The 27,358-nt window shown below is 38.7% G+C and overlaps 3 protein-coding genes across 6 annotated transcripts; all 3 read left to right on the top strand.

Annotated features, from left to right (window-relative positions):
- The first annotated feature begins 860 nt into the window (after positions 1 to 860).
- Positions 861 to 4,067, top strand: LOC116292958 (neuromedin-K receptor-like). The gene has a single exon (XM_031700317.2). The coding sequence runs from the start codon at positions 2,096 to 2,098 to the stop codon at positions 3,089 to 3,091; it is 996 nt and encodes a 331-aa protein (XP_031556177.1). The 5' UTR covers positions 861 to 2,095; the 3' UTR covers positions 3,092 to 4,067.
- A 3,700-nt stretch (positions 4,068 to 7,767) lies between these two features.
- On the top strand, positions 7,768 to 21,972 carry LOC116292966 (vitellogenin). 4 transcript variants are annotated; one of them, XM_031700328.2, is made up of 28 exons: positions 7,768 to 7,862; positions 8,071 to 8,085; positions 8,533 to 8,678; positions 8,955 to 9,242; positions 9,620 to 9,799; positions 10,273 to 10,418; positions 10,965 to 11,008; positions 11,193 to 11,296; positions 11,551 to 11,711; positions 12,107 to 12,266; positions 12,601 to 12,753; positions 13,079 to 13,273; positions 13,920 to 14,155; positions 14,558 to 14,649; positions 14,745 to 14,869; positions 15,419 to 15,587; positions 15,826 to 15,926; positions 16,440 to 16,596; positions 16,672 to 16,903; positions 17,295 to 17,477; positions 17,928 to 18,051; positions 18,473 to 18,677; positions 19,301 to 19,581; positions 19,733 to 19,988; positions 20,092 to 20,297; positions 20,711 to 20,845; positions 21,186 to 21,376; positions 21,512 to 21,972. In XM_031700328.2, the coding sequence occupies exons 1-27, from the start codon at positions 7,820 to 7,822 to the stop codon at positions 21,369 to 21,371; spliced, it is 4,323 nt and encodes a 1,440-aa protein (XP_031556188.2). In that variant the 5' UTR covers positions 7,768 to 7,819; the 3' UTR covers positions 21,372 to 21,376; positions 21,512 to 21,972. The 4 variants fall into 4 exon arrangements, with proteins under 4 accessions (XP_031556188.2, XP_031556186.2, XP_031556185.2 ...); XM_031700326.2 differs by having other exon boundaries at positions 11,497 to 11,711; positions 21,186 to 21,372; XM_031700325.2 differs by having other exon boundaries at positions 11,497 to 11,711.
- A 1,080-nt stretch (positions 21,973 to 23,052) lies between these two features.
- LOC116292948 (uncharacterized) lies at positions 23,053 to 26,012 on the top strand. The gene is made up of 2 exons (XM_031700297.2): positions 23,053 to 23,255; positions 23,342 to 26,012. Exon 2 carries the CDS (start codon positions 23,350 to 23,352, stop codon positions 24,670 to 24,672), a length of 1,323 nt encoding a protein of 440 aa, XP_031556157.1. The 5' UTR covers positions 23,053 to 23,255; positions 23,342 to 23,349; the 3' UTR covers positions 24,673 to 26,012.
- The last annotated feature ends 1,346 nt before the right edge of the window (positions 26,013 to 27,358 follow it).

The following is a 27,358-nucleotide window of genomic DNA, read 5'->3' as shown; positions in this document are numbered from 1 at the left end:
CATTTATCAATTCTAAATTTAACTAATTTTAGCTGTCTCAGAGAGTCCACAGGGAGCCCACTCAATGGTGAATTAAAACTTATGGAAAATATAAAAATTAAAATTAAAAATTTTTTTTACGAATTATACTTCTTTTCAAAAATAATACCCTTCATCTTAAGACAGTTTTTGGTCTTTTTTGCTCCGAAGGTTTGATAAACAGTGTGTCGTTTTGAGTGTGTGGGAAACCCGATTTGGATTAAACGTATATGTACATAAATGTCTTGTGTTTGTGAGTGAGAGAAAAGCTAGTTAAGTGAGCACGTGGTTGTAATTTGATCCTTTAACAAGCGCGTTAGAATCGAACCCACGGTTAGATCCAAGATAAAGGGGTGAGGCTTTCAAGATCAAGGACTGATTGAGAGTAATCTGTTCAATTTTCTCTGTTTCTTTTCCCTCTTCGCCTCGATATCCTGGCAGTGCAGCTGATAACTGGTACCTCTATCGATTTTTACTCATACATAAGTAGTTCTTCGTATCGACAAACACTTCTTTCTTGAAGGTTAAACGGTAGTCGTAACCTCATTTTAATCTTTCATTCAACACATGGTGAGTGTCAAATTACGATAAAACGACCGAGAGAATACCACGAGAAGAGACTTGTCGACAGAGTTCGACGGCCTTCGTTAAATATAGAACTGACAGAACGGAGCAAAATAAAATATATACAAAAAAAATTCCATCGGTAGAAAATCAAATACCTCGCAGCGCGCTTTCTGTTACAATTTTTTTGGTTTTAATCGATGGTAATTTCAATAAAGAATTATAACATATAAATAGTATTCAGGATTGATGTAATGCACCGCAAGAATAATGCCGATGGTTTGCGCATTGTATACATCTACGTAAATCATTTACAATGTAAAGGAGTAAACTCCAAATTATTGTGGATTGCAGATCGTATCTAAGCGAAGAAATCGCATTTTATCTTTACGGATTGCGCACCTTGAGAGAAAGATCTATTTTTTTTTTTGTTTCTAGGTATCAGAATCGGCGAGCAAACAGTCAGAAAAGACTACGCGGAAAATCCAATGATAGCGATTGCGTGAGCGTTTGTACAAGAAGCACCCAAATATCCGGCATTCCTACGTTATCGGTGGATGATTTATCATAGTGGTCAAGCATACAGACAAAGCGGCACCCAAGATCTCATTCACTTCGTTTGAAGTAAGCTCCACGGCTTGTCAACCGATAGCTTCATGGACATGTGAAGGCGACTTCGGGTCTAATTCGGGCAATTTGAACGAAAGGCTCCAACAAAACACCACTTAAAACGCGCACAATTGATTAGCTATCGCCAGGTATATAGACGACTTGGCTGACGGTGAGCGAGGGGAGGTTGCTATTACCCGAGATAATCAGGTTTGATGAGGATCTTGACAGAGATGAGTAAGCCAAGATACCAAATCGACATATCCCAGATGACGCCAAGCAAACGAGGTCATTAGCGCTGATGTAAAAAGCAAAAAATCCTTAAGTAAACATCGGCGTAGTTCGTTGGTGTTGTTGACTTTGCATTAAGAACATTCCTGTACGTCCAGAACGAAGTATCGGGGTCTTTAAAAGATAACACTCGTGAAAATTACGCGCCGTCGCTGGCAGACATCAGGAGTAACAGCAGCCTACCATGCGCAACTTGTTTACTCAACTAACAGATTCTCCCATCGTAGATCAAAGTACCACAAACTGGAGGGAATTTCTGGAGTCTTAACCTTCTTATGGGGCTCTGTGCACAAGACAGGACTTCCGTTGTAAATGACAGTGGACTCAAACGTAAAATCAGATAAACGTGAAATGAAGGGCATTCTAATTACCGCCCAGCCAAAGGAAACTTTAGCCCAGAGTCCGACTGCCAAGATCCGAGAGATAATTGCTAGCATTCTTTGATCAAAACTTGCTCGTCGACACGTTCACTCGTATTTGGTGGCGAGAGGATCTAAAGCCAACAACCCAGAGAACAAAAAATTAGAAATTCACCGTCTATTTGACAACTCGCAGACCCTGGAGCAAAGCTTGGAAAGTTTTAAACGCTTTTGATTTGGTGGGATAATCGAGAATGGCGTCGGAAGATTTCGATTCGATGGTTAGCGACTACGATTACACGAACGAGACTATAACAGTGTACGAGGACGAACTAGCTGCTCAACTACCATTCCAAGACACTTTACCAACATATGTTATTTTCATGCTTGTCCTCTACACTGTTGTATTTATCGTCGGGTTCTTTGGGAACTGTATTGTCATATACGGAGTTATGCAACAGGGACCAAACAAGACAACGAGTAGCTTTCTCATCGCTAATTTAGCGCTGTCTGACCTTGCTGTCCTCGTCCTAAGTCTCCCTGTTGGACTCCTACAGGAACTAGCATCCTGGCCGTTCGGCGAACTGGCTTGTAAGATATTCTTTCCGCTTGGAGATGTATTTTTACTTGTTTCCATTATTACTCTGACAATCATAAGTGTCGATAGATACAGAGCTGTTGTTACTCCGAAAAAGCGCTTCACAAAGGGCCAAACCAAGGTTGCTATTGTGATTATATGGATACTTTCTTACCTCATTTGTGGTCTTCCGACTTCGTTTCTACTCAAACTGATAGCCACTGATCAGGGAGTAAAGATTTGCTATCCCTTCTGGCCAAACAAGGTACACAGGAGATCACACATGATTGTCATCACGATAATCGTCTTCATTCCATTCTTTATTATCGCCTATTCTTATTTTAGAATAGTACGGACACTCTGGAAGGTACGGATCATTCACAAGAACGTGGTTGGGCTCACTAAAGAATCTCACGCTCGGTTGGAGAAAAAGCGTAAACTCGTGAAAATGCTGATCCTCATTGTAATAGCCTTCACGCTGTGTTGTCTTCCGTATTTCATTTACGTTCTCGTTTTGGAGTTCGGAACCCACGGACGCAATGACCAAGCGGCAATGGAGATTGGTTTAGTCGTGGTGCTTTCTTTTTTCTACACGAACAGTGCGGTGAATCCACTGATTCTTTGCGCTATGAGCAAGGACTATAGAAAAGGCTTAAGACCATGCAAGTGCTAGAAGCCTTCAGAAATATTGCCTCAAGAAGCGTTGTTGACAATCTCGACTCGAGTTGCGTCACGCCTTTCGAAGAATACAACTCAGAGTAACGAATCCCTTTGTTCAGATTTGTTTTCTCTATCCCTCGAGAAAAAACTATTCGTTTCTCTGTTACAGGGTTGAAATTAGAATCGACTCAACTGCTTAGACTTTGGCGCCGAGAAAGCGCTAAATTTGAATATGGTTATGCATAATTGAAATAAAACTATATGTTGTAGGATTCCACTCTTGAAAGCACGTTGGAAAGCTTCGAGTGTCTTTCATTGCGGTGAAATAAAACCATTAGAAAACAGTGTACAAAGACATGACATTGAAAAAGAAATACAACTTTGAGTGCCGAGAAAAAAACGGTCTGCTTATAGCCAACGTTGTACATAAAGAAGGTTGTAAAAATTGATGGATGATATTGAAAATCAGCTTTATTTTTGTAGAATAGTTTGAGTTTGAATGAGCCTTGAGTTTTGAATTTTATTGTTGATAAATGTCTGTGGACAAGACAATCCTCGCGCATGCGTAGTCTTAATAACCCCGCGTCGTTCACAGTGACACGTGGTTTGGAAGAATTTGAGCGCGGGAAAGAAGAAGAAGAAGAAGAAAAAAAGGATAATCGAATAGGACACAAAAAGAATATATAGAATTTGAATGATGATTTGGATGTAGATGACAATGGAAACGGACGCGCGCGCGAGGTAGCGTGTACAAGATAAGTATTGATGAAAGAAATAGGTCATCTCGGTTAAACTCATCAAAAAAAATTAATTAATAAAAAGATAAATCCAAAGAGAAAAAGCGTTGAACTTATAGATTACATACACGCAATTGAAAACTCTTCGACCAGAGAATGACCAACTACGACCGATTGATCGACCACTGGTTGTTCTAACTGTGAAACGATTTCAGTATTTTATGAAGTAAAATTAATTTTCTTTTGATTTTAGCCAAGTTTTTTTTTCATCACTGCTTTAGGAAACCCCTCAAAAGAACAACCACTTTTATTTTGGTTCTCAAAGTTTCGAATTCAAATCAACGCATTTAGTACGCCTCTTGAGATGGTCCACCTTTTCACTTTATTTCAGAGAGTCTCTCGAATCCTACTCCCAGGCTGTCGCTCACCAAACATATTCGATGTTTCTGTCTCTACCTCGACTTCTCAGTCTTCCAGATCAAAATGATTAAGGAAAAATCTTGACATAAAAGACAAAATACATCAATTTTTGACATGGAACACTGATATTTCCCTTGCTCACTCGAAAAACATATCAAGAAATTTCTATTCATGGTTTGAATCAGGGTATGTTATTCATCGCCCTGAAACGTTAAAAATCTAAATTGGATTCCAAGACCAAAACAACCATAATGACCGAAACTTCAACTATAAATTTCGACGATAATGAAAAAACATATTTTGATGCTCCGATCCGCTTCTGATGATCAAAACAGCTAATCATCCAATCCAAATAAAGAATCACTCTGCGATAGGGACATAAATTCCATTAAATATGGAGTTGTTACAGTTGTTGATACAACAATCCTATATTTATGGAATCTACGACTGACAAATGAGTTTATGCAAGGATAATTAGGTCTGGGCCAATAATCGCGGCCGGATAGGTTTTCCTATCTTTAGGTCACAAAGTGTATTTTTATTTCACGACCGGAACGTGTTCAGACGAGCACAGATTTTGTCTTTGTTTTGAACACATGAAAATCAAATGGCGTGCACGAAGGGTACTGTGGGTCTATTTCGTGTCCAGTCCCCTGCTGAGTTGTCGGACAGTTAGGAAACATTTGTTTTTGTTTTTTAGGAGGCGGGTGGGCCGGAGGAATCCTTATAAACAGTAATGTAAAATCGTTAGCATCCCTTTCTTCTGACAGAATTGATTGAATTCTTGTCCTTCCCCTTTATGTATATATGGAAATATGCATGGAATATTTGATGACTCCCCCCCCCCCCCCCCTTTCCCGCTTTTACTGAGTGGAAATTTAATGGCCCCCCCTAGATTCCTCCGGCCCACCGTAAAGAAAGAAAGAAGATAGAAAACAACAACAACAACAACAACAACAACAACAAAATAAAACAATACTACTTCTTTCGGGCTCAATAAAACAGTGATATAGTATGTCGCGCGAAATGGTTCAAAATTGTCATTTCGATTGTAATTGTTTGTTTGTCAATTACGTTAGAGTGCACGCACTAAAACGTGAACATTAAATAGTACTAATTAGTACTATTTCATACAGAATCCTTTGTTTTCTATTGTTTAATTATCACTATTTAGTGCTAAAAATTAGTATTTGTTTCACGGATTTAGTGTGAGCACTCTAATACTTCGCTAGAATATGTACACTTAATATCAGTGCATTGCATTACACAAGCACATGTTTTCTTTGTCAATCAATGCTTATAAAATAGTTCAATTGCGAAAATTCGGTCAATTTACAAAAGCTCTGTCAATCACCAAAACTCGTTCAATCGCCAAAACTCTGTCAACTCAGAAAAAAAAAATACTAGTTCAATCGCCAAAACTCTGTCAACTCAGAACAAAACTCGTTCAATCGCCAAAACTCTGTCGATTCAGCAAAAAATCTTGTCTTTGTGAATGCTGCGCGCGTAATCGGGGATAGGGTTACAGTGGTGAGATGTTTTGTATTCTAGATCAAGGTCCACTAAAAACGTCAGTAATTTACGTCACCTGAGCTTTATAAGAGACATTTTATTGTTACATGGATATTGATGGATCCAATACTACTTTAAACTAAAATAACTACTAAACAGTGTTTTATCTTAAAGCCACGAAGGTGAAAAAGAAAAAGAATTCCTTGCCTAAACGAAAAACCTTGCCAAAGCGCACATTTGACTATCAGTGTTTATGTTAACCTTGGTGTGATACAGTTATGTCGTGCCAGTCGTGTGACGAATGTTCTGTATCGTATCCCATCCACTGTTAGCGCCATTAGCGTATCCGTCTGACCTTTCTATCCCAGTCCATTATAGACTTACTTCAGTGTTAAGTATCGGTTTCCTGCCTTTGAAAGCATGTTTTGGCTCGATAGATTAATGCTAATAGTAGCCGTAATGTTCCACTTTAGCTTGTTATAACAGCCCATCTACGTATTCCATTTGGTGGTCCTGATGACGTCATGTGACTTAAAGATATGGCAGTCAAGTGACTGGGGTACTACGCTGTCTCAGAACGGACAAGCGACTTGGAGGATATAGTGAAGACCCTTCGAATTGGGATTTCCAGCTTAATTGTAGAGTGTTGCATAAATATTATAGAATTCCTATACGTTCATCCAATCTGCTTCAGGTCCATTCTTATTCCTATTGATGGTTTTCAACCATTCCCATGAGAATTAAATAACAAAAGACACGGCGGCCATGTTGGAGGATATAACAAAAGAGTTCATTGACAATTCATTTGTTAAGTTCCTCCAACATGGCCGCCGTGAAAACCATCAATACTTCATTTAATCTGATTCAGGAACATTCTTTTGCCATTTCCAAAAATATGTAAAAATATAGCATCTTAATTTGGGATATTCATCAGGCAAAATTTCTGAGGGTATTGTTTTAGTCCTGCTGTGGCCAGCCCTTGGACGTGTCACGGCTAACCTGCTCGTCAACGACCCATCATCAGATTTGTTAATACTTTCAATGAAGAAGTCAAAACAAAGCAGATTTTCAAAATATAAATCAAAATACAAAAAACTTTTCAAAAAATCTCAATCGCTATTTAAACATGTCAGCTTGGTTTTTGTCGTTGAGTTGGCCAAAAAAGACACGGAAAGGCCAAGGTTAGTTTCTATACTCTTCCGACACAATTTCCTGTGGGATCCCCCGGGGGATGCGTCACATCTTTTTCTAATAGTATATATAGATAGATAAACAGATAAAACTTTAACAATGCATCTATTGAACTGAAAAATTAAAGCCCATATTGCAAAAGTATTGATGTAGCTGTTCTCTTGCAGGTCTAGTAATGTATTATCCTGGTCGTAACTATTGGTGGTGATTGGATGAATACTACTAAGGAAAACAATAGGAAGCCATTACACTGTTTCAAGCCCGCAATGAGATATTCTTTTGTTTTAAGAATCATACAAGCGAGGCTATCGTGAGGTGGGGCATCTTATTTTCATCGTATAGTTTCATTCTAAATGTTGTCTTGAATGCACAAATTATTTTTTCTCGAATTTTCTTTGAAATTGACTAAAAGGTATTACATATTATTTTTGAATGGAAACTTAAGGCTTACGGAGTACACTATCCACTACCCCAACGGGATGAACAACAATGGGAAAGAAAGGTTGACAATCTCAGGCTGATACACCGCGACGCTACAAAACTTGATGCATGGATAAAATGATCACCCATCGCCCACGAAGCAGTGTTAGTATTCTCTTATTAGGGCTACAAAGATTGAGATTCGTCTGAAATTAATTAATACGAGCCATAACACTTCAATTTTCTGTCCAAAATGAAGAAAAACCTCCCATAAAGTTGTCTAAGTCCAGCTTGCTCACCACAGGTTGGTCTTGCTTCAAAGTGCTTCGTCATTAGATAACAGTTCTAAACCAAGTCACGTCGGATTTATTCCCTGACCACCAGGGTTCCATTGATCAGGGTATAAATACCTTGCTCGTTTGATAGCGGCCCATACTCCAGGTTGAGCTAGACTAGGAGATATGAAGACTGCTTTGGTGTTCTTGCTCTTGGTGGCTGTTACACGTACGTGTATAACTACGTCTTTATTTCTTTTCTATATTGTATTATGAAAATTCCTCTATTTCAAATTTCTCGTTTATTGCCTTTTCATTTCATTCATTATCCATATACAAATCTCATTTCTCGTTAAATTTGATTTAAGAAGTTATGTAGTTTTATCGGCTATTTTTGTATTTACTAATTTTGTTCTCCTGTTTTTCTTTTTTTTCAGACGCCTTTCCTCTTGGTAAGTATTATTTTTCATTTCCCGATAATGTTGTTCTTGGGTTTTCAGGGATTTTGTGTTTGTAACTCGTATGTGACAATCGTGTGTCTCGTATAGCAAAAACGTACGTTTTTATGTCGCCCTCGTTTAAGTTATTACATATCGCGAGTTATAGTTTACATACTTCTCAGCCCCATATCTCTATGTTTTGTATTGTTGAACGGTCGCGATCGGCCATGTTTGTAAAGTTCGTAGAATTTTTTTCATCTTATACAAGGGCGGATCTAGGGGGAGGGTCGGCCTCGACCCCCCCTGTCATTCCTGAGGTCAAATGGGCTTCCTGTCGTAAAAATGCGACTGGGATTCCTTTGCCCACAAAATTTACCCCTGAGACCCCCCTTCCAAAAAACCCTCGATCCGCCCTTGTTATAATTCGATTGATATATATCTTATTTTTTTCTCGCACAGCTTTCGAGAAAGGAAAGCGTTACACTTTCAAGTACGAAGCCGAAGTGGTGCACTCCATCCCTGGAGGTGCCAGCAAACAAATTGGACTGCGACTAAGATGTGACTGTCAAGTGACTATGATCAAGAGAGAGGAGGCCCAAATCAAGGTGAACCACAGTTTAATGTAACGCAACGATGCTCTCCATATGAACACAACTATACATATTGCAATATAACGCAATGTTACCCAAATCACTTTAGTACACGGTCACGCAAACGCAATTGCCTGTAAAATATGTGCCTATACTGTAACCTATATTAATGTTGTGAGCTATCAGGTTGAAAATTCGATTGCACATACAGTGTCTTGCAGTAATGTCACGCAACGTTACGTTACACGATTTAACGCCATATTCACTTAATTTTTTCTCGTTAACTTGTAGCTGGAAAACGTGAAGATCGTACAGCTTGAAGTGTCGACAAGTGAACGTGAGACACCAATCGAGGCCGTTCCTCAAGCCATAGCACAGCTTCAACAGCATCCCATCGACGTGGTGTTCTCAGCTAGTGGACAAGTGAAAGCTATCCGTGTGAGTCAGAATGGCCCTGAATGGTCTCGTAACATCAAGCGTGGTATTGTTAACATGTTCCAGATTGCACCCAAAGTAGAAGGTCAGGACCCCAAGCACATCTTAGCCACGAAGGCTCCTTTGGTTATCATGCAGAAAGAGGTACGAAAATATATTGTCACCCGAAGATACGACCACATATCGATCATTACAACGTCATTTGAATGATAGCACATGCATTCAAGACATGATTGACTGATCAGTGACTTCTTTAATTTTTCAATTTCGCATCGTTACTCCTCTTAATTACCTATTAATGAAATATTTGCGAATGAAATTTCATAACAATATTCTTTTACGAAAGCTCAAACGGCGGTATTCCGGACTGTTATCGATTATCTACCAATTGAAAGAGGTCATAAATTTGAGAAAAATCGTTTGCGCGTGTAATTTCCAATACACACAAGACTAGCCCAAGGTTTTTTTAGGGGCAAACCTGAATATTTAACATATTTTAACGTATTGTTTTTTGTTGTTAGCCCACCATTGTCGGACACTGCCCTGTGGTGTACAGCATCGTGCCACAGGTAGTCCAACAAGCCGGAAACAAGGCCCAAGTGTGTCATGTCACCAAGACTATCCAGTATGAGAACTGTGCTTCAAGACCAACCATCAAGGAAAACATCTTCCTGGGTCACCTTTGCCCATCATGTCAAAAGGTACGAGTGTGGTATTCCTGTGTTGCGCGGTTAATATTGGGGAGACATATTAGATGTGTAAAACACAAGAGAAAATTTCAGCACGTTTCAAGAATTCCGAAGGCATTTGAGTATGAAAAATTGTTCGTTTTCTGAATATACAAATGGTTTATTGTGTGCATACTTTCTACCAACCCAGCCGAGACAATAGAAAGAATTAGGCTAAAGTTTCAAGAACTGTCTTGTGAAAGAACTGAAAGTTTTGGCATTTTATAAAGTCCATTTGTCAGTTCACTAAGATTGAAAGTCAAATTTGCATATGTTTACGATAGCAAGGTAGGGTTTTGGAGCATAATTTGCAGACTTCGAGCTCGAGCAGAGGTTTATCACTCGTGTCTGAAGTGATATTATGCATAGTCTCAATGATTCCTTGATGAATTGTATTAATTTTTAAAAATATTTATAAGTATTATTTTATATCCTTATTTTTCCAGAGCCTTGGATACGTTCCTTACCTTCGTCATGCAGGTCAGGTTGAAGCTGTTCTTCAAGACAGGTTTTTACTCAAAGCCATGGCCGAGGAGCAACACGTATTTACACCAATGTCTGAGCTAAGTGGCCAGGTCGTCGCTAAAGTCAGGTAATACCTGGGAACGAATAGTTATTATCATTCTCGTTCCCAGACCCTACGCATAAGCCTACGAAAATGAAGTTAATATATGTTCTCATACAACTTAGGGATTTGATGATTTGATTCGAAGAAGGGAGGTTGGCTTTAAATTCAAGCGTTTCGTGGTATGAAAAACAGGGGCTCAGAAAACAATTCAAATTTTATCGATACACTAAAATAACCTTTGGGTTAACCTGGGTCAGGGCACGGCTTAACCAACGCTAGATCGAATTAGAATTTAGCTTCTTAGGTCAAGATGAAGAGTGAGAAAAAATTAAGAAAAACTATCGACTCAGGGAGAGACTTAAAACATTCTACTCAAATATGATGCAGAGTCAAGAAATCGAACCCAGGACTCTAGAGGTGAGAGGCGAGTGCACTGTAAGGTCACCCTTGATTCCTAAAAGGGGTAGGCTAGGGGAGAAGGAAGAAGAAAGAGAAGAAAGCCTAATGATGGTCAGTCATTTAGAGGTCATCTTGAATCACGTGACCTAGACATTCTTGTTTTCTTTGCAGGCAGCAACTGAAGTACCAGGCCCAGTCTTCTTCTCAATCTGCAGGTAGGTATCTGTGTTCAATCCAATATATTCTCAAACACTTGTTGATAATTTGTTGCAATCCACTAGAGATCATCAGAAAAAGTTTAAATGACAGTGCTACGTTATTTTTAGCGGTTTAGATGTGAATTCGTGTCGAGAATATTACTGACTGTTATTAATGGTGGAGCTCGTCTTCTTTAAACAGAGTCGATACAATCAGCCGTTGACACTGCTTTGACCTTCAAACTTGTTCACCCTGAAGATGAAGTGAAGCAAAACCAGGCCTACAAGGAACAAATCAAAACAAAGGTAAATAAAAGGACCCTGCTTTCAAGTAAACCTTGTTTGGGTGCATGAATTCTCCTTTGTGCCTTGCTTCCTTGCTCAGTTCCTTGCTTGCTTGCTCAGTTCCTTGCTTGCTTGCTTGCTTGCTTGCTTGCTTGCTTGCTTGCTTGCTTGCTTGCTTGCTTGCTTGCTCTCTTTATTTTAGTATATTATGTTAAATTTAGTGCCGAAATACAACGCTAACTTGGCGGTTTCTTCGAACTTGCTTTTTGGTGAAGCAACTTCTTCAAAAGCTCCAAACCGAGGCACAGAAAGATATATCAAGTCACTTGGCCCAACAGACGGTCCCAGACCTTGTTGCCCACATTAGGTTGTGTGATGAAGCAACGCTGGAGATTGTCTTCCAACAGGTTGCACAAATGAAAGATCAGACTGTCAAGTACGTACCATGAAAAACTCTCGAGTGACCACAAAACGATGGCTTCAAGTGGAGTTTGGACTTGATAAAATACAGTAAATGTATGAACACATCAAGACCAACCTCGACTTGGAGCTTTTGTTCTGTAGCCACTCAAACGACTTCGGGAGTTCTATTGCGAACATCCTACATCTGGTGTTAAAAACAGATAAATATATTGACATCAAAAAAGATTTCAATCCTCAAGAAAAAAGAATTCTTGGAAATTCTGCAAGGGGTCTGTTATCAGCTTTTTGCAAACGCTCCCAGCAATACTAAACATTAATGGCATTTTTGTCTTCCAGCAATGTCCGAAGGTTCAAAAAATAAAAAATTGCAGGCGGTAAAGAAGAGCTGTTTGTTTGATTTTGTTTCAGGGATCTTTGCTTCGATGCTCTGTCTCTTGCTGGTACAAAAGAAGTAATGTTGCTATTGAAGAAGAAGTGTGCCTCACTCTCCTTGGCCTCGTTAAGACGTATCATGATCAGCCTTGTATTCGTCCCCAAAGTCCAGCCTATCCATGTGGACACTCTTCTGGTAGGTACTTATTATAAATGGCTCGTTATTGGGTACCTGGGGGAAAAAACCTTTAAAAGTATTCGATATCGAATAACAAATTTTGAACAATGGTCTCCATTTTACAATGCGGACCATGACTTCACGAATATGGTTCTAATTCTCACGACGTACTAAAATTAGGAGAATTTTTGAAAAAAGGCTCTTGATTTATTGGTATCTCTTGACACGGTGCAAATATGCTAGTTCGTTAGTTATGTAGAAATTATGATATTTTATATCAAAGCTTCTAATTAAAAGTCATTAAATTTAAACTTTTTCTTTCAGTTTCGTTTATCCTTTTTTTGTCTTTTAGGATGTGTGCGAGAATGTCCAAATCGTCAAGAGCCACATGTGGCTTCGTCGTCAATGTCTCTTGTCCTACAGTGCTTTGGTTAACAGGCTATCCAAGTGCCCAGAAGCAGAGCAAAGCACGGATATCAGGACTTCTCTTCACACTGCTGTCCAGGTAAAGAGAAAGCCTCCTTGAGGCGTTCATTTACAACCTTGAATATTAATTCGCCATATAAGTATCTACCATTTACTATCTGCTTATGTTTGAGGAAATTACCCAGTGTGTCCCAGAATACCTCGCGTTAACTGAATCTCTTACAAAAAAATGTGGAAATGTGTTTGCAAATGCACGCACACAGAAACATGGTTGGGTTTTTGTTTGAGTTCAAGAACAGCAACTGAACAGTAACGACAGCAATCCAATTCATTAATCAAGTCATTAAGATTAATCGGCACCAAGTCATTCCCACCCAACGAATCCGGTTTCGCTTTGTCTCTAGACTTTGGAGAGCAAGATCAAACAAGTCACAAGCGAAGAAGAAAAACTGATGTACCTGAAGGCCATTGGCAACGCTGGATTCCAAGAACACCAAGCTACTATTGTCAGCCTCCTTCTGAACACTCAACTATCGACTGGGTTACGAGTAGAGTGTATCTGGGCTTTGAGGAAGATGGTCCACTTGAACAAAGATGGAGTAAGTATATATAGGAAGACGTTTAAGCTAAAGCATAACAGCAAGAGAAAATTAACTTAGTTCAGTTTTCTCTTGATAATAGATGGTTGCTGCTTTTTTATTTAAGTAAAGTAAAGTACCTTTATTTAACGTCGGTAGTTCCTTCAGTTGAAATTCAACTCCTATCAATGAAAGCCGACGGTGCGCACTTTACCCCCTCTCTCCATCAGTGCTCTGTTTTAAGAGTGTTTAAAGCTGAAGCTATACACGGATTAGAGAGAAGTCGAAACAGATGTGGAGATCCTAAGTATCGAACTGTGGACCTCTAGCTCTGAAGATCGCGCACTAACCAACTGAGATACGCTTGCTCTATATACCACCTTTAATGAAAACATAGTTGCTTCTGTTTTCGAAATTGTCTAAGGATCATTAAACAAACTAATTAAGTGGGATAAATATTTCTTGAAAAAAAAAAAATCAAAATTTTATTTCGATGCGATGGTATTTCAAAAAATATGCCAATTTAAAATACCCCAATTCATCTTTTTACTGTTTATACTCAAAATCCACGATATTAATCAAGATCGTTTCCTATTCCCAAAATGCTTTGCTCAGCCCCTCTCCAAAGACTTGTAGTTGATCGATATTATTTTTGATTATTTTGCAGTTGCGCAGTAAACTCATCCAGATCTTCGCCGACCCAAACAACGACGCTGAACTGCGCATGGCTGTAGTAGCAGTACTGCTGGACAAGGAACCAACGTTCCTGAACATGCAACTGTTAGTAAACATCGTCCGAAGAGAGCGCGAGAGTCAGGGTCCAAGGTCCAACCAAGTTGCATCATGGGTAATATCCAAGCTTCAGTCTATGGCTTCGCATGATAATAATATCCTCAAAATTAGGTATGAAAGACGTTTGTAAAATAAATCTAACTCCATAGCATATTCCTAATTAGGGGTATTTTTCCAGCTGATCTAAAATAGGGACGCAAAAATGATGTTACTGCAAAACTGAAGTGTCATTGAAGCCTACAAAAATTAAAAACATGCCCGCCATTACGATAAAAATGTAAAACTTATTCATTATTACGTCACTGTTATCAAGCACTTATTTGCATTCATTTGGTGGCCTGAAAATTCATAACGTCATGAGGAAAAGTGACACCTCTTTTTGCAAAGTTCATTGATTCTGATTGGCTAATATTGTTCTTATATCAGCTGGTTATTTTTAGAATTTAAGTTTCAATGGAGGTAGGGAGAGAGGCAAGGAGTACAGTTCTAAGTATGGTATGCATCTTTCGACAGAGCCAGATGTGCACGCCTAGCCCTCCGATTTGCACCAAAGGTTCAGTTTGAAATTCAATACTCCTTGGCCACACGTATTTCGAGGTTTTCTGGTACGTTAAGAAATGCTTATTTCCATTACTTGATTCCTGTATAGTTACCCCCTCATGAAATCATAACGTTTTTTAAAATTATTTCATCGTCATAGAAAAACTCCTTAGCGGTTTTGAGATGGATGTCAACCGTATCCAAGTCGCAAACAGCTTCATTCCACGCAACACTAACGCGAGGTTCCGCTGGCATATCATGGGCTACAGATTTGACTTCTTGGAGGTGAGAATCAGTTCAAATATCTCTCATTCAACAATTAAATGGTATCATACTCGGCGCACAGGTGGAGACAGCCTTCCGAAAGGCTTTTAGAGCGTTTTTCGAAAGAGTGGGGAACAATACATTAATTCATAGACATGTAATGTAGCCGTGCAATATCTGTCAATTACAAGTTGTGATTAACGGAAGACAATGAGAAGCCATTTTAATGTCAATGTACACTGTACTATACGACGCTAGAGAAAAACGATGCACATGCGTCAGTGCATTTCAGTATCTTTTTCAAGTATTCAAAAGAGTTTTACATTATAAAGATATATCGTTCTTACTTTTTGAATAATTTGTAAGGAAGATCACAGATTGAAATAAATTAGCTTTTTTTTTTTACAGAAACACCAAAAAATTTCTCTAATATGTTCAATATACACTCAGATTGTTATACTATCAAGTTGTTTCCATTTTATTGTATTCGATCCGTACGACATTTAATGTGCTAGCTTATCTAAAAACATACTTTTAAAATAATTGAATACCTCTCATTTTCTATTTTAGATGGGAGCACGTGTAGAAGGACTTGAAGATGTCATTCAAGATGTGCTGTCAATGATTCGATCCCGTCAGAAGAGATCCATTTGGAGTTCCGTCATGAGTTTCTTTGATCCTGAAGACAGCACAGCAAACCCAACATCCGGCGATTCAGAAAACCTATCGGACAACAGCCGTAAGTATTTTTAACTAATGAAGTCTATTGACCGAGAATCCTCTTTCTTTCATTTTTTTTTCCAGTCTTTTCTTCTCTTCTCTTCTCTTCTCTTCTCTTCTCTTCTCTTCTCTTCTCTTCTCTTCTGTTTTCCTCTCTTGTGTCTGCAATTGGGAGTTTATTTTCTTCTTTTCTGTCTCGTATTGTGGAGTTATTTTTAAATACTTAAAGCAGCAATTTATCAAATATCTTGTTTTAGAAACTAGACCAACATCCAGGCAATCAACCAGGCAATCAACCAGGCAATCAACCAAGCAATCAACCAATCAACCAACCACAAACCCATCCCACGAGTCTAAGGTACGTAAACCACCCTAATCATCACTACTCGCACTCGTCAAGATGAATTGGCATCGGGGACAACTAGCACAGCTTTCTCCAGATTAATGGGGAACTTCATGGATTTAAAATAGCGGGACACCTTCGACAATTGATACTTCCTACTCCTCTTATATTAGTTACCCTCGCTGTATGTCGGTTCCACAAGCTTAAAAAATAAGCTAGAATATTTCAGAATTTAAAACTCCGATCTCGGAAATTTTATTATTAATTGCTTCGATTGTTTACTGTACTGTGGAAATAAGTTAAGAGTGCTTGGCAACCCTTGTAGTACTCTTACTGCTGCATACAATGTTTGTGGGACACAATTTGACTATTTTCTGAATCGGAGCACCATGGATTTCCTGCGGTCACCCATGTTATGCATATGGTTGATAGACATGGCAGTGAGAACACACTGTTAATTGCAGGATCAAATCATTAATTCGACTATGCTGATGGTATTTTCTTTTTGTGATAATTCAAATCTTCAAGAACTTTCCCAAAAACACCGACGTCTCGATGTTCATCAAGCTGTTCAACCAAGAAATCTTCTACACTAAAATTACTCCCCAAATCATTGATGAACTTGTTAGTCAGATCAAGAGCCTCTTGTTGGGCGAGAAAGACGAGATTCGAACTGCCCTTGGAGGTAAGTTTGCATGATTGGTGCATCGTAAGGGAAAAACAATTGATTTAGTACCTTATATCATTCCGATCATTCCAGCAATGAAGATCACCAAAGACAGCATTCAAATCCAACAAAGTGTCACCAAGGCTTTCCTGTTTGCACATGCTCGACAGATGGTACCTACGCTGGCTGGCTTGCCTATTCACCTTCATCTTGTCTCTAGCTTAGTCACCGGTGTGAATAACAACATCAACATCAAATGTGAACCTTCTTTGTTCAAACTCCTCTCAGCATCAAGTCTGTCAACCTCGATGAACGTCAATGCTAAGTAAGTAAAATCTAATAGCATGTTCTACAACTACCAGAATCCCTCATAGTATTACAATCCATCACATAAACTGCGGCGCGTCACGGTAAATAGACCTCTTTACCTTAGTATGGGAGTAATGTTTTCCCATTTCAGACCACGTGTCATTCTCAAGAGCATCACTCTTCGTTTAACGCCGAGTCGTACACGAGTAGACACATGAACATGGATACCACTCAAACTAAGAATATTATTTTCAAAGCAATGACACGTAATCTGAAATGGGAAAACATTATGCCCATGGTAAAGAGGTTTATAGAGTAATAGTTGACAACATACATTTATCTTACGGTTTTACTGTAGGCTCCTTGTAATTTAATCTTATTTGATGTTATTGTTATTTTTTTGAAAGGATCTCTGTCTTCACCAAGGCTCACATCAAGGTCCATACCCCATTCGTACGAGTTGGACTCAAGTTGCAGAACACCATTCAATTGAGGCCACAACTAGGATTTGAGATGAAGGCTCGTTATGGTCACTCTTACACGTTTGTCATCCAAAACCCAACACAGGTTAATGACGTCTTGATGATCAGGTAGGTAACCTTGACTACCTAGCGTGAAAAAAGTTAGCCGTTTTTCGACATTGCAATGTTGCGTAACATGATGTTACATTCTTGGGGTGCATCTGACGTCATAACCGCCATGTTGGCTGACTATACAAAAAATATCCCATCAAGCTTCTTTTGTTAGATCAACCAAGATGGCGGCTGTTTAATTGATATTTATATCTCAAGGGATTTTGAGTCACGTGGTTGCATTCCAAAAGTAACTGTGAAACGTCACGCCGTAGGGTTCTATCACAGCAAGGAATATTGACTCATACAATGAAAAAGCGCGCACGGCACTGTCACTGTCACGCAGTGTTCTGTCACAACAAGAAATTGGCCCGTACAATTAAAATACGAGCCACTGTCACGCAACGCCAATAAAGATTTTCAGAAAAAAATTTGCTCTACGCTAATTTCATTACTTATATATGACAGTCCCGATCCAACCAATCAACAAGCAGTTGGTATGTGTGGTGTTGTCGAGATCCAACAAGTACAACAATTCAAGGTCACCGAACATGAAGTTCCCTTAAACGTCAACAAACAGCATATTGTTCAGGTTGGTTTCTGTGCTTCTTGCAGGGCTTTTTTCATTAGACTTTTCGTATTGCAGAAAGAAAATATGCTTGATTTTGCCATACCTCATTTCCGGTTTCGCGAGAAATTTTTGCCTGCTGAATCGCATGTTTTCAATTCAGTAAAACTAACACAAGGATGATTGAGAATCGAAAACAGTGTTTTTGCTTCGCAGTAGACTCAGTAATAAGATTCATCAGTTTTTAAGGGTTATGCGTCTACCAATGATCCGTTACGCATCACATATTTTGCTCTTTTTTTGACCATTTTTTCATTTCATATAGTTGTAAAAAGATAATTCTATACTACCAAGTATATTAACAAAGGACAAAGGACCCAGCGTCTGATATGGGAATATATTTTACAAAATGACTCAGGTAGTTTGTGTTTTCTTTTATCCACAGCTTGAAAGGATGTGCTATGGCGAAGATACCACTGGCGTAGCGACCTGCATTTCTGGACGTGTCCCTGACCTTTCTTCCCTGAGATTCAAGGACATCCCTTTCCTAACTACCCTTGCACAAACTAACATTCTTGTCCAGTCAACGCCAAAAGATCAAGTCAAGCAGATTGAAATTCAAGCAGATGTGAAGCAGAATACCAAAGAAAGTAAGTTTTCTTGTCTTAGTAAATTTGTTTCCCGTTAATCAATAGATGTGTTAAAAACTTAATAGAGGCTTTGCAACATCACCTGATGGCAGCCAAGACAGGATCCAGCAACAACTGAATCTGGTCTAATACGATTTACATGAGAAAGGATTCAGTTTCCCAGGGGAAAAGACTATTGTTGTGCCTCTTGTCATGACTGCCATCGCGTGATGGTGCAAAGCCTCTATATCTTGAAGCGCAATCAAAATAAATTGTATGAGACTACACAGGTTTAGGCAGCAAGAGCCGACTGGCCTTTGCAATTGCAAGGCCGTATGCTTCTCATGATCGATCGCTTGACTGCTTGCATTACAAACACACTTTTCTTAGGATACCATCACTTGCATTGTAGGCTATCATTGCCTAGTTGCAATGAAGCGACCGCATGATCTTGTTAATGTCTCTAGTAAGAAACTTCAACAACCTACTATAAGGCATCATCTTTCAATGGCTAGCAATGTCAGTGATCACCTCTCTTAATGCCACCTTCACTAATCCACCACCACTTTGTTACGGCCATCACGTTATAGGTCTTTCACTTACAATATAATCTAATTAATCTGGTTATATCATTGAATCAACAGACATGATTGGACAAATCATGTACAAAGCAAACGGCAAAAGCACTAGACGTGAGGTCCCCATCGCCTTCAAATACGACTACAGCAAGAACCAACTTGTCATCTCTGTAACCAAAAAGTCCCCATTGACGTGGGGAATGAACCTACGTGTTGACTTCAAACGACTGACAAAAGTCGAAGCTCTGCTGAAGTTCAATGGACAGCAAAAGTACGAGATGAATTTGGAAAGCATTATTGAACAGCAGACTGGAAAACAAATGAAAGTCAAGCTGGGATGGAACAAGGCAAGTTTCTTCATTGATATCTATTTTCCACTTTTTCCAGCAAGCATTTGGTCATAAGGATGTCTAAAAGTTAGGTCGTTTTTTACAGCTATTTTAAGTCAATTTTTTCCCCCAATACCTGACTATAATACCTACGTTTTCTTCGATTTAGCTGCCAGCGTATTTGAAAGAAGTCCTCAAGAAATACGAACCCCAGATTCTGTACTTCTTGCAAATGTTTGGCTCAGTCTCCACGCAACAGAGAAGCAAGAGCAGGATCCAAATAATCATTCAGATAACATCCCCACTGACCGCTCAGATTCGTGCTTCGAGCCCACTGGGTCAAATCCAGACAAAACAGCTGTCTCTCCCAATGAAAGTATCACGCCTCCCTCTGTCTCTCCAGGAAATACTTCGATGGCCTTTCGGTAAGTGTTCCTTAATCTGGTGGATTCAATTTGAATTCTTTCGAAGGGGGACCTAGATGCTAGATTTTTCTTTGTATTATTATTATTTCTTTCATTTTTTCAGGTCAGTGCAGGCTTCAGTCATCTAGCGCACACCAACACAGAATTTCAATCTTCGACCAGAAATCTTACTCCCTCTCCACCCGAAAAGAGAGCACTTGTCAACACATTTTGGCCCAAGATAAGGAAGGAAAACTCGTTAAAGTCGCTGTTCAAGCAGAGAAACAAGGACAACTGCGTCTGATCATTCTAGTTCTGCAACCAAGAAAGGCAAAACAATACTACGTTTTAATATAAAAATACTTGTCTTGTATTTAGTTAATGCATTGAGACTAGTCGGCCTCTTGGAATCCAAAGTACATTCAACCAAAAAGTGAATCTAGGGCTTTAACTTTAAGTTTTTTAAAAATAAATGTTGGATGTATCTGAGGCGCAGGGTCCTATGGAACCTGTGGATGCTACTGTCCCAGAAATCGTAAACTGATTTTTCTGTTTTGAAGACGTTATTTCCTGCGTATTTGGGACATTCTTAGGCGGGAATAAACACACGGGCATCTAGTTAATTCCTCTAAAAGAACTGTCACTGTAATTGAAATTTCGCTAGGTAGGAGAGAGCGCGAAGCTGAATAATGAAACAAGGCCGATGATATTTTAGGTAATGAAAATCGTGTTCTTTTCTTCAGACCACGATTGTAGTGAATCCCAACCTCTCAGTTCTGATCAACAATAAGCCATGCACAGAAAAGGTCTGCAAGGAGCAAGGCATTGGTCGAGTGGTCAGGAGAGAACAACGAGTTAAAATCAACCTGAATGTCAAGGTAATTATTAATAGAGCTACATGATAATAGTAAGACATTGTTTCTCGACGTTCCTATCGCTCGATCGCGAATCCAAGATGGCGTCTGTTGGGTACGAAATCCAAGATGGCGTCCGTAATTCAAGATGGTGTCCGGAACCCAAAATAATGGCCTCATTGTATGATATTGATGGTCAAATGATAAAATTAGAAATATATAGCAATTTTTAGTGCGTCGTATAAAAAAAACAACGTCGGTTTAGTTAACTAAGTAAATTTGTAAGTGAAATAATTAAGCAAGATGAGCGTCGTAAATCGAACAAAGTCGAAGTGCTGAAGGTACGTCTTTCTTCTCGTTATAGCACTTTATTGAAGTCAATTACAAACGCGACGACATCAGCATTCTGGCTAGTCCCACTCTCCGAGACAGGGTGCGAGGTCTTTGTGGTGACTATAACGGCGAGGACTACAAAGAGCTGAGGAACCCACAGGGAAAAGTTCTATCGAGCATCGAAGACTTTGCCCGCTCCTGGAGGATTGAGTGCTAAGGTTAGTTAAGATTGCCGGCTTATCGTACTCAGATTCCACACGGTCTTTAACCACAGGGTGGGATCTGGATATGAGGTTTAGCTGTTGCACGATGAAGCTGAATTCGGTTTATCATATTTTCTTTCCTTTTTCTTTCCAGAAATGGAGCATCAGATCACAGATAACCGGACCAGAACAAGCTAAATAGATGAATTCTTTAGTTTTCTTGAGGGAATTTCGTTTCTAAATGGTGTAGGGATAATGTAGTCTCAGACTTTATTTTATTATTATTCTATTATAATTTTCATAAGGTTTGTAGTTTTTGTTTTCACAAAATGAGAAAAATCACAACTGAAGGACTAATGGTATTGTCAATAACTTTTGGAATCTGTTAAAAATAATCCCTATTTGTAGGTCTTTTAAAACAATTCCTTTTGTATATCATCGTTTCCTAGATTTTGCATGTCTATTTGACCATAAAATTTAACCATACATTGTGTTTTAAGTACCAAAGTCATTTCATTTCTGTTTAGTGAGAGCACGACTGCAACCTTTAGGTCTTTTATTTTGTCATTTCTTTTACATTTTTTTAATTTTTCAATAAAGGTATTTTGCATTGAATTTGAAGTCTCCTTGTCATTTACTCACTTGATCAGTTTGTTAACCTTGTTTGTACTACAACTCATTTATCGATAGCCTTATCAGGTGTCGTCCACCCTGGAGGGGTAATGTCAACCCTCCGTAATGCGATCACTCATCAAAAGCCTGAATGATAATATATATAGAGAGAGGATATCAGGCCATTTTACAGTCGAAGTGCCCGTAATATAGAGGTGGTCGTATTATAAAAGGTTACTTTGGAAAAATGAGCAAAATTTCCCGGAACTTTAAATCAAAGACCGTGTATTCGTGCCTTCGGCATTACAACTATAAAGATAATAAACTAGCAATATGGAAATCTTGGGGGAAAATAAAATAGAATAGACTTTGCTCGACACACAGCGAGTGGTCGTTTGATGACAACTTGAATGATGAATAGTCGTAGTGCAAATCCCTTTCTTTACTTTGGTAACCATAGTAATCAAAAATCTTTTGAAAAAACACACAGAAATTATGAACATTAGCTTGTGCAAAAAGAGAAAAGGCTTCTAGTTCCATGCATTCTACATGCAAAGAAGACTCATGATGAAAAAACAAAAACAAAAACAAACAAAAAACAAACAAACAAAAAAACAAAAAACAAAAACAACAAACAACAACAATGTACACTAAAAAAAACAGCCATAAATCACAGCCGGTTGTTCCTCGATATTAAACTTCATGTCATCAAACAGCAAAGAAGAATATAAAAGAAAAGGATTCTCTTGTTTAATCCTTTCAAATCACGTCACATTAATGATTAATTTTACTTTAGAGTCCAAAAAAACCTGCCTAAATGGATGACTTTTTGATGTAAGCGAATTCTTTAGAACATTCGTCCGTTTCCTCGAGATTAGTCTTGTCCTAAAATGCTATTCTTAAAATCCCCTGTCCCTTGGCAACACAAACTATTTTCGTAGCATAAACAGATTTAAAAGCAATTTGGCCGACATTGGTCAATAATACCGATTTGTAGAACATGTTTACTTACATATAATTATCTTTTACAAATGGATGGGTTGACACTTAAGTCATAATAACTCTTAATACAACCTAGTTCATTTGAGTAGGCACTTTTGTTGGTTTGTGTTAGTGTTCCAAGGTACATATAATTATGGAGCAAGCGTTGCCGACTGCCAAATATTTATTAATGAAATCATTTACTCACGGTACCGAAGGCCAGCTTCCACTCATTAAGACCGTATTGCCATAGCTTGCCATCTCACGATTTATCAAAATATTTTTACAACATTTTAGTCTTGTCGGTAGGTAGTCTGAGTTTCCTCAAAACAATCGGAGTAAATTTTGATTTTTGATTTTATTACTTTAATTTATAACTTTTTATTTATAGCAGTCGCTATGCCAGCGTTGAACGATGCCATATCACAAAGACGTTTCAAGCAAGTTTATTTCCTCATGAACTACGGCGTAGACTTAAACACGAGAAATGTTGCTGGAAAGACAGCATTAATGCAGCTTTGTGAACTAAGACCAGAAGAAACAGCAATAGTTTTATCAAAAGCACTTGTGAAAAGAGGCGCACGAATCGAGCTATGCGATAGAAATGGGAAAAATTCACTTGTTTATGCCATATTGCACCAAAGAGAAAAACTTAGTCGTTACTTTCTTGAAGAAGCTATTCATTATGACCTGAACGCCAAAGACATGGATGGAAATACGGCTCTTTCTCACGCTGCTGCAATAGGGAGCATGGAAATAATTCGTCTGATTGTTCGACTTTTGAAAAAATTTCGACTCAGTGTTGACGTTCCTAATAACAAGGGAGAAACTCCTTTGATGCGAGCTGCGAAACAAGGGCATATTTCCTGTGCCAAGTTTATTTTATCCGAAGGTAAGGCTTCAAAATATATGCGAGATAATAACTGCTGGAAAACGGCTTTGGAATGGGAAGAAAGTTTACGTTCAGAAAACCAGCCGAAACTGGAGTGTTGTACTGGGCCCTTGCTTACTAAGTGTACTACGGAAGAAGAGACACATGACCCTAGAAGGAGCAAGTCTGCTACCAATGAATGCAAAGAAAGTGTGATTGGAATAAGACCAGATAGTTCTCCCTCATTGTTCAAGCCAAAAACTTCACAAAGACAGGAGATTGAACGTTTATTTGATGTTTACAAAGATCAGTTATCAAGTACTTATAGAAAAGGATACGTGAATAGCAAAATCAGTGAAACACTAGAAACAGAGACTGAAGGATTCGATTGTGTACCGACTAAAAAATTTGAAGATGAATTTGAGGACGACATTTTAGAGAAATCCACCTCATCTGGGAATTCCACCCGAAGACTGTTTGCTAAAGGTGCTGCAGTAGTTAAGTTTAGAAAAGGAACTGCTTCTAGAGGTCAGCTTACCAGAACAAACACTTTGTCGGTGTCATTCCCGCCTGGACAGGCTTCAAAAATCGAAAACGCTTCTTTGGTAGAAAAGTCAAATTCAGCAAAAGTCGCCGAGTCTCCCAGGACCGCACTTAACCGACCAAGGCGTCCTGCACGAAGTAAATCAGAGATTCCTTACGACTCAATTAGTCGATTAACGAAAGGAATCGAAAACAAATCGTATAGCCCAATACAGAATAATAAACTGCCAAGGATTCAGTCACTTAAGAAGAGGAGAACAGATTTGAGTATGTCGACTGTTATGGAGGATGAAGAGAATGACGATTAGTAAGCATTTCAAAAATTATTTGGAAGTAGGGTTGAATAGAAACTGGAATTTGTTTACTTTAATCTGGAAAAAATGGGATTAGTAGCACTGGGAAAAATTGCCAATCGGGGAATACGATATAAACTTTGAAAAATTTTTCCGACTAATTTTCAGTTCATTATTCGGCATTTTTTTAGCTAATACGTTTGCATAAAGATGTAAAGATGGAATATCTTTTACCTAGCTACCGTATAGCCAGTCTGAAATACGATTATTAATTGTATTACCCATTTTTGACCCTAAAACACTCAATCCATAGTTTATGAGAAGTTTGGTTCGTAGCTCACTAACGGATGAATAAACCCCAAAAAGCGGAAAGATGGCGAAAAAACCCCGACAAATTCGAAATTAAAACGACTTAGAAAAGGATTCATAAAGCTAAGCCCTTGGTTTTTGTCTAAATCATTGTAATTAAATATAAAGGATTACTAATACAATTAACCTTTAAAAGCTTTGACGCGAAATTCTCTAATATATGAAAAATCGACTTACAAGTGCAAATCATTGAAAATTGGACTTACTGAGCTAAGATATAATCTAAATGGATCAAAAATGAGCCCGACTGTCTGACACCAGACATATGCTCGTTAATGAGAGTTAATGAGATTATCTGTGCACCACTGTCTATTCATAAACTATAAATTGTTTTTCTATTTCATTTATTGCTATATTTAGTTTGATCTGTGATAAGATTTGATGGATAAACCCCCCAAAAAAGAAAAAATATGGCGAAAAAAAGACAAATTCGAAATAAAAACGACTTTGGAAAGGATTCATAACGCTAAGCTCTTGGTTTTTGTCTATATCATTGAAAGAAAATATAAAGGATTTCTATACAATTAACCTTCAAAAGCCTTGCCGTCGTTTGCATTACTACGCGGCCACCCCAGACACAAATCGCGTCGTATAGTTTGCAATAGACTGCCGTCAATCAAACACCTCATTCTACTTGGATGTACTCGAACTCTTTGCAATCGCTTTCGGAACTTTCCTTCGTGATATCTTACTGACTAAATTTGATAGAAAAGCCAACTCACTGATCCAAACGTGTGTAAATGGCGTCAACATGAATGATTGACGGCAGTCTATTGCAAACTACACGACTCGATTTGTGTCTGGGGTGGCCTCGTAGTAATGAAAACGACGGTCACGCGAAATTCTCTAATACATGAAAAGTCGACTTATACAAGTGCAAATCATTGACAATTGGACTTAGTGAGCTAAGGAAGATATAATCTAAATGGATCAAAGATGAGCCCGGCTGTCTGATTCCAATTGTTTACCAGACATATGCTCGTTAATGAGAGTTAATAAGATTATCAGTTTGGTCACCACTGTCTATTTATAAACTTTAAATTGTTTTTCAATTTCATTTATTGTTTAGTTTCATCTTTGATAAGATCTGATAAGAATACATTAAAGTAAAATACAAATAACAAGGTTTAAATGGACTTATATTGGAGTGCAAGCAGGTGATGTAACGGTTTTTCTGATGCAAATACTATAATCGACCTTTTTAGATGTGGTTAAATGTAATTTAGGCTAAGTTAGACTCGAGGTCAATGACATCTCGCAGTAGCGTTGTCCGGACGCATACCGCTATCTCCGCTGTCAACGCATTTATTACCTCACGCGATCGTTGATCGACTCAGCTAGCAAGTTGTTTATAGCATGTCGCAATCTATTCTAGTCGATCTCTGTGGCCTGTATGAGATATGGATCATAGCTATCATTACGAAATTCGATAAGACGCTACACACGTGATCACGCTAGCTTAATGCCAACCACGCGAACCTTTATTCGCCATCGCTATCACTTGCTATACGACGCTATTACGCTACAACACGAGTTTAATTTCCCGCCCGCCATCCCTACCACTGGTACAGGTAAGTAGAGGTAAGTATTCCATTGACTGATCGCGGTCAATGTGACAGGTGTTCGGTGGGTGGTGACAGGGTGACCATGGTTACCGCTAATTTGTGCCTGGCTCCGCCCATCCCACCGAATATGCACCTAACGCCAAGCTCATCATTAACGATGAGTTTAACTTGGCAATGTTTGACCATTTCAGAGCATGTGTCATTCTCTAGAGAATAATGCAATTCATCTAACATACACCGAATCGAAATATGGCAAGCACTTTGAATAACTATTTTTACAATAACTTACGAATTTCTCGCGCGCTGATTGGTTATTTTTTATCATCAATAAAAGATAAAGCCGACGTCAACGAGCGCGTGCTCTTTCCGTTGGTTGTTTTGATCACTAAGAACGTCTTTATCGTTTTTGTTATTGTAAAATACAAATGGACATCGGTTTTTTGTGTCTGTCCTCTTATTGACGATAAATTTCGTCATCACATTGTCAAAGTAGTATGCGGATCTACACTACTTTGACAATGTGATGACGCAATTTATCGTCAATAAGAGAACAGACACATAAGAAACTGATGTCAATTTGTTAATGTTCTGGATGGCCTGACTAGCCTCTCGTACATGTGACAACGCTTTTATGTTTCCACTGAACACGAGGCTAGTCAGTCGCTAGTCAGTCCAGAACAATAGTCATTTAAATTGGTCATCACATAGATTCCGTGTATATAGGGCTGGATTCTGCTTTCTATTCAACGATTACTTCCCGCAACCAG

Source organism: Actinia tenebrosa, unplaced genomic scaffold (assembly GCF_029948245.1).
Source record: "Actinia tenebrosa isolate PJP-AT-01 unplaced genomic scaffold, QUT_ActTen_1.0 PGA_scaffold15__27_contigs__length_11533743, whole genome shotgun sequence".
NCBI lineage: Eukaryota > Metazoa > Cnidaria > Anthozoa > Actiniaria > Actiniidae > Actinia > Actinia tenebrosa.
Note: the sequence above shows the minus strand (reverse complement) of the source record. Positions and strands in the feature narration are given on the sequence as shown.